This window comes from Argiope bruennichi, chromosome X1, assembly GCF_947563725.1.
Source record: "Argiope bruennichi chromosome X1, qqArgBrue1.1, whole genome shotgun sequence".
Classification (NCBI taxonomy): Eukaryota; Metazoa; Arthropoda; class Arachnida; order Araneae; family Araneidae; genus Argiope; species Argiope bruennichi.
The window spans coordinates 136,670,672-136,684,712 of record NC_079162.1 but is presented as its reverse complement, the minus strand read 5'-3'; the positions used below and the strand labels follow the sequence as shown (position 1 = coordinate 136,684,712).

Below are 14,041 nucleotides of genomic sequence, written 5' to 3'. Positions count from 1 at the left end.
GAAGGAAATATAGATTGCAACTTAAAAGAAAAAAAAAAAAAAAAGAAGAAGAAGAAGAGAGTATTGCTATTTACTCCTGGCGTAATTTTATACGAGACGCCTCTGCTAAGAAAAACTGTCCAGTTCGGAAATATCCGGTAATCTGAATGATCAGTTGCCGCGAACAGCAAAAAGAAAGCTAAAAGCTGCGCAAAATAGACTCTAAAATGGGCGTCTCAACCTACGAGCCTTCATAAGTGGGTCTTGGTAACTAACATAAGCCATACGCATCAAAAGGGAAACAATTATGCTATCAGGGAAATCGGGAACTTGAGTATTTATTCGGCAAAAAAAACCCGAGTAATTAGATATTTGATGAAATGAAAGATTTCATTTTCCCATGACTATGATATCAAGTGAATTGACGCCATTAATTCCTTTGAAAAAAATCAAAACAAGTTTCTGAAATGAAGGAGGGGGGGGGGTGCTATTCATGCCTCTCTGTCAGCCTTACTTTACATTTAAAAAAATAAAAGTTTCGAACATTTATTACTGAAATGATATGCTGAATCATATGCTTACACTGAAATGATATTATAGAACATACAGATAAATTCTTCCTGGTCTCCAAAATTCTCCAAATATATAACGAATAGAAGCAGTGAAATTTCCTCTCTCCATTACTATTTGTACATAGTGACAGAAGAAAAAAGATGATGATTGAAAGAAAAAGAATGAAAAAATAATACATGTCTGATTAATAATAAAAATAAAATAAATAAATAATAAAAATAAATGAAAAGTACATATATCTATTCAGTAATCGTCCGAAATATAATCCATTCACCGGTTGCTAAAACAAACACGTTTTTCCAAGTTCAAAGCCCTGATTTTAGTAACAACTTTATGGAAGACGAGTTTTAATGCATAAAATTTGTAGGAACCATTTTCATGAACTTTATCTTTTAATATTTCCATATATATATATATATATATATATATATATATATATATATATATACAGGGTGTCCCATAAATATTGGGACAAACTTTAAGGGGAGGTAGGGTACATCACAAGGATTCAGATTTGCATAGCAACCCGTGGTCGGAAACGCCATGGGAAAGTAGTATGATAGGTACAAGAAAGGAAGAGACACAAGATCGAGATAATCTGAAATGTTTATTGATCAAAGATATTACATGTGCTATGGTACATAATATTTGAAAATGCCACAAAATATGTTCAAAGTTTCCACCATTGTTAGCGATGCATGCATTACACCGTCGGACCATAGACTGGCGAACTCTGTCAAATACACCATTTTTTTGTTGGATATCCGCAGCAGCACAGACGATACTTGCAACCAGATCCATTTCTGAATACACAGGTGTTGCGTACACAGCACTTTTCAGTGCACCCTAGAGAAAGAAATCGATGCTGTTTAAATCCGTGGTGGTCAGGGAACCGGTCCACCACGAGCAATCCATCGGTGACCAAAAGCCTGATTCAAATGTTCACGAACACATCTGCCATAATGGAGATGTGTCCCATCATGTTTAAACCACATATGGTGTCTGCTATTTTGTCGCACAGGGTCAAGTAATGTTGGTAGAACCTCTTGCCAAAAGATGAGATATTGTGCAGATGTTAGTGTCGATGGCAACATATAAGGTCCGACTAAGAAGTCACCAACCACACCAGTCCAAACATTCACTGAAAAGAATGCTTGGGAAGTATGTGGTCTTATGCCATGGGGATTTACGCCAGCCCATAAATGCACATTGTGGTAGTTAAACATCCCATCTAGCGTTACGCTTCATCCGTCATTAAAACGTAAGATGGGAAATTCGCAACTTGGCAACATTGATCGAGATACCACAGTGCAAAACGTTCACGAGGAGGATAATCTGCGGGGAGCAGTAACTGTACGCTTTGCAGATGGTATGGGTGTAAGCCTTCACGTTGCAAAACACAATGAACACTATTCCGAGATCCTCCAACGGCAGTAGCCAAGGTTCGTACGCTGGCACTCGGATTCCTTCTAACGGTACCCAACACATTTTCTTCCATCCTGGGAGTTAAAGTCACTCGTGGCGTTCCCTCACTATGTCTATTACCTCGTAACGACCCATATTCACACAAATTGTGATGCAAATTACTGAACATCCGGCGGTCCGGTGCATCTCTGTGTGGATACCTTTCCCGATACAACCTTTCAGCCGCTCTTGCATTTCCTTTTGCCAATCCATAAATCAGGTGCATATCTGCCAGCTCCGTGTTCGTAAAAAGTTCCGTACTCCTCTGCGCGCGATCGCAGCTCAAATGACTGAGGGATTGCAGGTCTGCTTCCTTAAACGCCATCTAGCGCAGAATGAAGTCATTTCGGACCACGGGTTGCTATGCAAATTGGAATCCTTGTGATGTCCCCTACCTCCCCTAAAAGTTTGTCCCGATATTTATGGGACACCCTGTATAAACCGGCATCACTATGGTTCGAATTGCTGGTGACAGTATATCTGGGGAAGTTGCTTTATCACAACAAAGAATCGGACAAGAAATAGTATTGCTACCTTAGAAATGAGTATATAAGCCGAAATCACTGAAAGTCAATGAAATTTTTTATTCTCAAACAAGAGATAATTTCCTAGAGGAGCTAATGGTTTAGAAAAAAAAGTACGAATTGACAAACTGATGAAAAAATTCTTTGAAAATGTATCATTTGTCCATTTTTTTTTATTTTGGGGGATGAAGGAAGGGAAATAACATTGTTTCAACAATAATATTGTCTTTTTCCTTATGTCATGTATTTACATGCTTCTATTTCGCTTCTTTTATGTTTGTGCAGATTGAAATTTATAAACGATCTTTAACTCATTTCCCGATGCTTTAGAGTTCTGATATTTTGCAAATTTGTGTACTCTGATGACAATGCACTATTTAAGTATTTTTAGAACTTAATTATCAAGTAATAGATTCATTTCAATTAAATTTTGATTTTGTACAAAACAGCACCACTTGGCAGTAAATCAGGAAGAAAATTTATTAAAAGACATTATCATAATGTATTACGAAATATATTAAAGAGAAAAAACAGAATTATTAATAGTAATAAAATTGATTAAAAATGTGTTTTTTTATATCAATGTTCTAAATGGTAAAAATAATTTTCTAATATAAAATCTGGAGATCAAACCAAAAATTGCAAAAGTGTGAAGTTCTGAAAGCAATACGACAAGGACATTAAACCACAATAAATATCGTAAGAAAAAAATCCTGAACAGGTATTACAAATTAAAATATATGATAAATCTGATAAAAATTCCAATTTACTTATAGTATTTATATTATCGTCTCACACTTTTACAATTTTGTTTTGATTATTTTTATTTTCGATAAAATTATTTGCATTTCTTAGCACACTATTAAACTTTATTTTTAATAATAATTTTTCAGAAGCTCTTATACAAGTTTTGATACGTTTTATTAAAGATTTATCATTAAGTTTAAATATATAATAAATGGAATACCTGTTTTACTTACGAGATTACAATTCTAATAACCATACAACTACGATAAATGTGTATTCATGTTAAAAAATAAGGTCTCGTCTAAAAGAATTGAAATGCTTGTTAATAACCTTTGATTAACACAATTTAGGATTCTGTGGATTTTAAAATAAACGTTTTTCTTGTCTCAGAGTTAATGTTTCAAAGTTGTGCTAGGTAATAGCAAAAATAAGACTTTGATAAGACTTATTGCCCTCTATGGGAGCGAACACTAAATCTTAATAAAGAAGAAGAGGACATTCTATTGAATTTTGAAAGAAGAATCTTAGGGACGATCTTTGGACCAATTATAAAGTAAAATAACGTGTGGAGAATTGTATATAATCATTAACTTTATAAAAAAAAATATAGAGAGAGCCCGATATTAGCACTAAAGTAAAAGCGTTTTGTACTAGATGGTTGGTTCATGCATCTCGATATGATGTTGCATTGTCTTTAACAACCCTCTCAGGAATAGAGGGAAAGAGAAGAAGAAGAAGACCTCCTAGCATATATCAGGGAAGTGTTGAAAAATATCTGAAGCAGATAGAAATGTTGTTGCTGTTGTTTCTGATCCCAGGTGGTATAGCTGCATTATACCACTTCCATGAAACCAAAGATCTCTAAAAAGTCTAAAAACAAAATCATATCCCTTTAAATCTCAAAAATAATAAAATTTAAACATTTAAGAATATGATTGGGGGAGGCGTGATCTGCCTTGCACCAAGGACATTCAGCAAAGATCCTCCGGCCATGTTGAAAGGTGAGGAATTTGGTGTATCCACTCAAAAATCGAGAGAGAGCCATTTGCTGTTTTCTAGAGATATCCAGCCGGAGACACCAACCAGGACTTTTAACAAAGTACCAAGGGTGAGCAGGTGGGACCTCCAAAGTGCACCCGACTCCATCTTTATGATAGAGGAGATTTCAAAATAGGTTAGTGTTGGGTCAATATGAAATATGTCAACTGAGGCTGTCTTAGCTAAGTCATTAAGTGTCATGTCTAAGCTATCTCATTACCATTTAAACCAACATGCGATAGAAATGAACACATAGAGGGTTATTGCGCCCAATGGGGTTCGATGAGGAAAACTTGGGAAGTCATCCATGTCTTGTAATAGGCTATAGTGTTTGAGAAGACAGCAAAAATAAATTGTTTTAGCGATGTCATATTTCAAAGCAACTTTTTAACAAGAACAATATTACAAAGGGAAGATGTCTTACTATGATCTTTTAAATGCACAGAAATATCTATTTCTATAAATGTTTTGATGTTAACATGTTAATTTATCTGATGATCATCAAGCAACTAACAAAAAAATCAGCATATGCAACAATAGAGAATTGTAACCTCAAAACTTTTTTCCATGAGAAAAAATGTTGTGGGGGAGGGGCATAAATAGGGTGGGACAGCAGCGCAGGTGCCCTAGCCCCCTTTACCAGCAGGAGAAAAATTGTGGAATAAATTAGTTGAATTTAAGAAAAAAATGTGTATTTTTCTTCAACTTCTAATCTCCAGAATTAAGATGAAACTTCTTAAAAACAAAAATGGAAATTTTTTTCTTTCAATTTAGTATCACGATATATTTGAATTATTTTGAAAATTTTCAAATCCAAATCACCTTTCAATTTACGCTAATTCCGCGCACAAACATCATGTCTGACATTGAAAATCGTGTCTTGAGAGTTTCAAAATATTTTTTGATTAATAAGCAATGACCTATATATCGCCATAATATAAATGAATCAGTAGTATTTGATAAAACTAGACTCAATGTGATGAAGCGAAGTTTAAATTTTTATTCGCCGAACATTTTAAATTGATTAGCAAAAAAAAAAAATGATTACTGTTTTTAAATAGCTAATAAACTATTTAGAACTGCAGTAAATTAACCTGAACGAGAAAAATCGGATAATAAGTGTCATTACTAACAAAAGTTCCAAGTACAAATATTATACCCAGGAAGAAAAAAACATTATGTGAAGAAAGATGGCGTGCATAGAATAATTAATTATTAATAGGATGTTTCTACCACTTTTTGACACTGGAAAAAAATTTATTTCGTTTAAGTTCGATCGATGAAAATCCTCTCTCTCTCTCTTTCTCATAATAATAGCGTAGGGCTTGAATTCTTCAGTAGGTTACAACTCCTTCCAACTGATTCAGTTGAGTTCTTATACCAATAATCACTTAATCGCTGAAAAGTATTTGACATTTAATAATTAATAGAAAACTTCATTACAGTTATATAATTTTACTGAACTCCAGAACAGATATAAAAATTCGAAATATTATCATGTACTCATTCCCGAATTCTTTGTTTTATTTTTAAAAAAGTGTTATATTCTAATCTCGATATTTTATTTAATCTCAATGTAATATTTTAAAATTTTAAAAAATTAATTTAATTTTTTTATTATTAATAAGCTATTAATTAGCATTGTTCTCACATTTTTATATATTTTCAATGACTGCGGCATCGATCTCTGAGTTCTTTCCTTGAAATTCAATTCGTTGTGGAAAATTTTCCGAATTCTTGAAGTATATTTTCTTCGATAATGATGCATCTCAAAAATTCCTGTGAATATTTATGGCAGAATTAAGAGAGTCTGGATTTAACCCTAGAGCCAGATTTTAGCCCCAGTCAACACAATATCAACGTTCAAAGGAATATTTTTGAAAAATTGGATTTTTTAAAAAACTATTTATGGTTTTTAGATGTATTGTCAATTATAAACACTATAAATACAAAAAATTATTTGGAAATATTATATATTTTGTGAAATAGGAAAATTTGTAGTAAATTTTGATGAAATTTAACCAAAACGGTTAACACTCTACACAAAATTGTAATGCAGCAATCCTATTTTTCTTTGTACACATGTTATAGAATATAATGATGAATGAAATAAACCAAAATCTAAGAAACATTTTAAGATGCAAAGAAGTTATGGGTAAAAATATACGTATATATACATTTTTTCCATAAATTTACAACTTAAATTTTCTAAAAACACCTATAAATGAAAAAGTATTTCACCAACAATAAAGCTTTTGGTTCATTTCATTGCCCACAGTATTTAAAACACACTCTGAAATTTTTATATAAATACCTCTATTAGTTTTTGAGATATCATGTTAACGGTGGAGAATTTTTATGAAAAAGTTTGAGAAAATTGAAGTTAAAGAAACATTTTAGCTAAAAAATTGTTTAAAATTCTCCTGGATGATAGATCAGACCTTCCTTTTCCTAGAAAATACTATTTTGGAAAGAGGAAAGTCTGAACTACAAGAAATAATAATGAAAAAAGAATTCGCCAATGTCGTCGATAAGCAGTGTTTTTACCTTAAAATAAAAATAATGACTATAATGTATAGTAAATAGAGATAATGTATAGTAAATATAGTTGTCTCTTTTTTTTTCTAAGAGACATCATAATGATATATCATAGAAATGTTTTTAAAAAGTATTAAAATCGTTTCGAAAGGTTTTAACGAAATTTTGCTAAACTTGAATGCTTGTTTATAAAATATATTGCATCTAAAATATAAATATGCCTGCATATAAAAATGCTTGACATATTTATACTTTAAATAACTTTAAAAAAGATTTAAATGAGAAATTTTAATAGTTATTTATGTAAAAATTTTGATATGTTATAAAAGTATCAAACGAATATGCATTCCATTAATCTCGTCAGGAGCCGAATAAGTTTGTTGGGGATCGATTATGTTCTTGAGAGACCTTTGAAATAATCGCATATAATATATATTTCGATTTGTTAGTCATTATATTCTAAAATATCGTGCTTTTATACATTTTATCTATAATTTTATAATTATTGCCCTTATAATTACTATATTATCTAATTTTTATAAACAATTTAATAATTTGAATAATTAAAAGGTACTGATCAGACGTTAAACCATATTAATTTAAAAATGTTTCAGATATAATTAGTTGGGATTAACATCAACTCTCCTTCCGCTGACATGATGTTTTGTTAAAGGGAGGGCAGAATATGAGAATTGCAGTTTATAAAAGAAGGGAGTGTACACCATTTTATGCGGGCACGCCTCAGAGGAGGGGGAAACTACATACGTTTTTTTAAAGAAGAAAGCTTGCTTAGCATAAATATGCTCTGTTTTACTCAGAACCTATATCTTCGAATTACGGAATAAAGAAGGAAAATCGAAATGACCAAATTTTGAATAATGAGTCCACATTTTCTGAAGGACACCAAAGATCGGAGGTAATGCTTGTCGAGGGGAGGGAGCAGTGGTTTCGGAAAATCAATCATTCCATCATTTGCTACTTGTAAAACTCAAATTCAAGTACAGAAATAGAGTAGCAAAAATAAGGAAATGGCAATCACAATTGTTTGGGTTATTTTTCCTGTATTTGCAGATGTACTGCTATAGGTCACATCAAGCTTAGGCAGGGACATGGTGAGTGGAATACCCCTACAATTTTTTTCCTAAGTCGCCACATTTTGGCCATTCTTCGGCAAAATTTAAAGGAATAATCAAACATTATATTTTATTATGCATGCATCAATGACATGTAGATAAAAATGATTCCAGTGTTAAAAAAAGACATTGAAATTTTACATCCCAAATCCATTTTATTGCAAAATATGCACAGGATTTTTGATGAAATAACTTAGTTATCGAAAAAAAATCTTGCTAAATCTGCGAAAACGCAAAATTACAAAATTATCCACAATTAGGGCTAATTGTCAATTCTTCTTCATGGGTACAGTGTGAATATTGCATACTCATGAATCAACTTTTTAATCGTAGATTCAATAATATGTTATACTTGAATACGTGAAGCAGATCGTTCATATTACTGCGTGAAATTTCTATAGATTCTCTTGAACCGGCTTACATCCGATCATTTAATATATGAGATTAGCAGACAAATGATGACGATGTTAACCAAAGTTGTACTCAAAATGAAAAATACATGATTAATTAGAAAAAATCGTTTTATCATCTTTCTTCAAATATGTATCAATCAAAATCAATTTTATTCATTAGTCTTGGCATTTAAATATAACTAATTTTTTTTCCATTAACACGCGCAAAAAATTTTAATCCTTCTGTAATACCTTCATATTTCTTGTTGTTTCTTTTATTTTGTATTATCTCCCCGGATGTTCAACAAGCACGGATAAAATATTCTTCGAAAAAAATTAGCCTGTTTATCGTTGAGTTGTAATAGCATCAGCAATTTGTTGACGTTTTACATCCAGTGTTTCAGGTGTACAAATAAGTATGGATTAAGAGTTGCTTAATGATACTCTTTCATAAATAAAGGAAAAAAAATAAAAGTTCAGCCGACGAGATAATTACATTAATTTTATGTAAGTATGCGTACTTTTTCTTTTCGCTTTTTAATTTTCTACGATTTCATTCTCTCGTTTTCCTTTCAAAATCTGATATATAATCGCCGGTTTTTCTTGCAGGGTTTCTCTCATTTATTAATATCATAATGAAATATATTTTAAATAGAAAAAACACTATGAATAAACTATAAATCCCCGTTATGTTTCAGTAAGAAACTTGTATACTCATAAAGTAACATCCAAGGAAGTGAATTTCCTTCTCATAAAATATTTACATAGTTTAGAATTGATTAAGATGACTTTTATGGACAGTATATGATTAGAGATATTTGTGAAAGAAAATTTTAACATAACAAGACCTATCTCCACACGGCGGGAAAATCCGAAATTCAAGTCTCAAATTCGAACAGGCTGGGTCGAAGTATTAAAGAGGAAAAGTAAATAAATGCTTTAGGGTACCAAGGCCTCGATAATTTTTGTAGTATTTTCAGAACAAATTTATTTCACTCTTTCATTGAATTTACAAAGACCGTGCACTTGAACCTACTCAAATTAAAAGTAAAAATTGTTGAAATGTTGGAATATTATTTTAAACACATTCCTAATTAATTAATTTTGCAAGTTTTGTATTATTTACTTTATAATTCTAAACAAACTTTTTCTACTGTTTTGCTACTATGACTTTTAAAACTCTAATTTTGACTTTTTTTTTATATAAAAAAGACTGAAGTCAACTCTCTTGACAGCGATGCGTAGTTAAATATTTTATTCCAGTTTGGCACAATTTATTTCTTAAAACTGCTCATATAGAGATTGAATTAAAATTAATAAAGAATAATATGCTTCAGATATTATGTGGTTTTGGAAATTGAAAAGGAGGTCGCGATCCCCGAAATTTACATTATCTAAGTGCCTCTAAAAGGTTTACTTTGGACCTAGGGGCAGTTACTAATTTTATATACTCATTCAACTTCAAAGCATGCTTGGAATCAATGAAGGAGGGATGATATAGTACTACTCTTATACTCCAATATTTTGATACACATTTATTGAATACATTTTTTAAAAAAAGGGGACGAAATCGGAACTCGCATTATCTTTCTCTCTGAAACCATTTATTAAAAATCTTAATTTTTTGAAAATTAGATCTCTTTCAGAGCATATTAGCACACTGATAAGAGTGAAAACTTAGTCAATTTGAATCAACATATTGTACGGTAATGGAATTACTTATACCAATAATTAAACATTCATGAAAAGTATCAAATATTGGCATGTATTTTTCATATAACATAGTTTGGATGCATTTAGACTCTCAAAGGGAAAACTTTTATTGGCAAATTTATAAACCCTAAAAATGAAACTTCTTTCGAAGCCTAATTATATAGCAAAATAAATTCATGTCTCATGTACGTTGTGATGATAAGAATAAGCATTAGCAGAATAATATAAGCATGCTGTTAAATGAACATCAAATATAAGCTTGTTTTAGCACAGAGTGGAAATAAAATTGACTTTCAATTAGTGCTATTCATTCCTTAAGGTATAAATCGAAACAGAAAAAAAGCACATTTCATATAGCGTAAATAACAAAAAAGCACAAAATAGTTCGTGTTAAGTACAAAACAAATGCATAAAAATCAAATATAGTAGAAAATAAGCCATTGGTTTAAAATAGCTTACAACCATCCCAAGAAATTATCTCATCCTATTACCAAAATAAAGTTAGGCATCAAGATAAGCTTTTACTTATGCTTAGCAAGCGTACAGATTTATCACTTGTAATACGAAAATTGTTTTTTAATTGCAATGCTGTAGGCAATATGTTTTTTTTATTAAAAATGTATCCAGTATGAAATTCTTCGTCCTCTCCGCTTTATTTAAAGGAGTCTTTATTTTTTCAAATTTTCTACCCGATGATTGTTTTTCTATTTTAAAAAAAGTTATAAGGAATTGCTTTTGGTATTTTGTTTAAAGTTACGAAATGGTATTCGAATAACCTAAAAAAGATTAACAATGGGTCAAAGAAATAGGGAATCAAAATTAAACAGAGTTCCGAATATAAAATAATTTCTTTTCTATGCAACAAAGACAATTGAAAATTTTAGGACATGATCAGAATTTATATGCTCTCTTGGGTACAAGATAAAAAAAAATCGGTGACGTCGCTGAGATGAGACGAAAATTGAACTGCATAGGGAGAGAGATTTTAACACATGACATTAGAGCTGGGAGTTGAACAAAGATAGGAGGGGGTGGGAAAATTCGCCTTAACTACTGCTTTCAAAAATTAAGTATTTTCTTAACCAATCAAAGTCATGAACGTTAATTCAGCTAATGCTAAAAGTTAATTGTATTTCATCTCACGTTTTAAACAAAGATCAGTGCTCTATTAGATTTATAAATTTGTCTTCAGTAATATTAACCATTAAAGCTCATTTTGTCCATGGAATTACATTTAAAACTTTTACGCCTACACTTTTTGCAGGATTAATGATAAAAGGACTCGTGTTCACTCTTATTTGTGAGTCACTAATATTTTGAAGATACAATAATCAATCTTATGACAAAGACGTCAATCGAACCTTGGTCCAAACGGTTACATGAGATCAGAATAAATTTGAAGTTGGCTGGTAAGTTGTAGTTTATAAGAACTAAGATATCATTGTGTTGAAATATGTCAAAGTAAGTAAAATAAAAATTTAATTTCCTTTATTTTGAACATCAGAATAATTTTCTTTAAGTTTGATTAGTTTTTAGATTCCTTTCGCTATGAAAATAATTATTTCCGGAAACATTTTTTTCTATAATACTTTTTATAATTTTTAGTATCAAATTCTAGTAAAAAATATTTATTATTCGCCATTATTTATTTTTTTAGCAAGCATATGTTTGTTTATCTTTTTGAATATATGTGTTTTTTATTTTGAAAATTAACTTCTAAAAATGCTGGATCAATTTATAAAGTGATTCTTCGTACTTTTAAGAAAAATCATAAAAAAAAAAAATACTTTGTTGTAAATTTTCAATTTTTATGAAACTTTTTTTTTCGGGAAATCAGTCGTTTTGATGCATAATTAAATTTAACAATATTTGCATGTTTTCTCATCCATACACTTCTACACACTTTCATTCATTTCCGCAAACTTACACGAGTATTCCTTTAAACATACCCAGACAGCCAATATTTTTAACCTTTGAGGATAAAATTTCTTTTTGAAGCTTCAAACTTTTACGTTATTTTAACAAACTCGTGAACAAGTTGAATCCTGTCTCCTCTCAAATTTTAATTCTATATGCATAAATCAAATCCATGAATTTACTTTCATTCATATTTGCCATAAAAGAATATTTTAAGTAAATTAATTATATTAATTTTTTAGGCCATTTCATGTGTTAAAGAACTTCATATAGCCATACAAATCTTTTTAAACTATTTACTTCTTTTGGTTTCGAACATTAAAAGCTTTCATTATTGAAAGTTAGAAATTCGTGATTCTAACTACTCAGCCTTGACGAGTCTAAAATTCTATTTAAATGTAGTTGAAAGGATTAATGGGTTACACCTATTGCTTGTGATAGTTACTTTTAAGTGTTATTTTTATCAGAGTGGAATATTCCATTACATATGTTAGTCATCATAACAGTTTTCATCATGGATTCTTTGACACGAATAATACTTTGAAAATCAGATTTCTTCCAAAAAGGGGCGTATCAAGTATATTAGGGATCATGCTTGCTAAAGTTCTAGGAGCCCTCTAAAAGAATTACACATATAAACGTATAAATTTTGATTTCTAAGGTATGTTTTCAGCATATAAGGTAAAGTAATTCAGCATATCATAATTCATAATAACTATTGCTATTAATAATAATTTCGTTCTATAATTTTTCTATTGTTTTATTTTAATTACCTAGGTCAGCGTTTTTCAACCTTTCAGTATTCGTGGCCCAGTTTTCAATCATAATTTTAATCGCCCCCCCCCCCGCTTAAAATAAAATGCATACAACAATAATGTATATTGAGTATTTTGGATTCTGTTTTTAAATTATTTTTAACTAACTGCCAAAACAAGAGTAAAAACGAGCCAACGTTGGCGAGAAACTACATCTTGCATTTTGGACAAGCGGGCGGTGAACAAATGAAGCGAATGAAAGCGGAGAAAATTTAAATATTACATTTGAAATGAAAGCCAAACAGAGAGATAACGTTAAAAGAATATGAAAGTAGAAAAATCCCCTTTAAGAAAGTTAACCTAGACGGGGTGAGCTAAATTTAGAAACTGGGAACACATTTTTTCGAATAATAAAAGAAATAAAACAGATGCATGACAAAACAAAAGTGAAAAAAATAAGCAATGTTTGTGGAAGGGAATCCACACGACCAATGCCGTCTCGAGCATGCGCGGAGCAAATGTTTTCTCATAGAAAGAAGGAAAATATTCGATAACGCAAGTTTCAATTCCAGTCAGTCTGGTTCGAGTCCATCCTTCTATTGCTATCGAATATATTGTGAATGCATATGTTATATATGTTTTCGTGTTAATTGCAATTCACCATATTAAATATTTAAGGCAGCAGATTTATGCAGACTCATGGATAAATTTTTAAGCGGAAGTAAGCAAGCATTAGACGATAGTCAAGCATCAACAAATACACAGACGAGCGTGGTTCCGAAAATAAAAGCAAGGAAATATTCTCAAGAATACTTACATTTTGGGTTTACCAGTACTGAAGTAAATGAAGAAGAAAGGTCCCTGTGTATCATTTGCTCAAAAATGTTGGCCGTAGACAGCATGAAACCTAATAAACTTAAACGACATTTGGAAACGCTTCATAGTGAATACGTCACCAAATCCAAAGAATTCTTCAAATTAAAATTAAAATCATATAAAAAGCAAAAATCATTTTTTAAAGAAATTTTATCTGTGAATAAAAAAGCTTTAATTGCATCTTATAAAGTTCATATAAAATAGCCAGATATAAAAAACTTCACACCATTGGTGAAGAGCTTATTTTTCCAACAGCAATTGAGATTGTAGAAACTATGTTTGGAGATAATTTTTCAAAACAATTGCAGTCCATACCTCTTCCAAATGATACTGTATTGGCGATATAGCCGGAGATGTACAGTGTCATCTTTTCTCGAAGTTGCGTGACACAG

At 30.9% G+C, this 14,041-nt stretch overlaps 1 protein-coding gene across 1 annotated transcript in view; it reads right to left on the bottom strand.

The window, feature by feature from the left end:
- The window catches only part of LOC129959136 (putative uncharacterized protein DDB_G0289263), a 73,183-nt gene extending 59,520 nt beyond the window's left edge, over positions 1–13,663 (bottom strand). The window contains exon 1 of the mRNA XM_056071961.1: positions 13,591–13,663. Coding sequence (XP_055927936.1) covers positions 13,591–13,645 — 55 coding nt within the window. The 5' untranslated portion in view covers positions 13,646–13,663. The remainder of the gene's footprint in view (positions 1–13,590) is intronic.
- Positions 13,664–14,041: the final 378 nt, after the last annotated feature.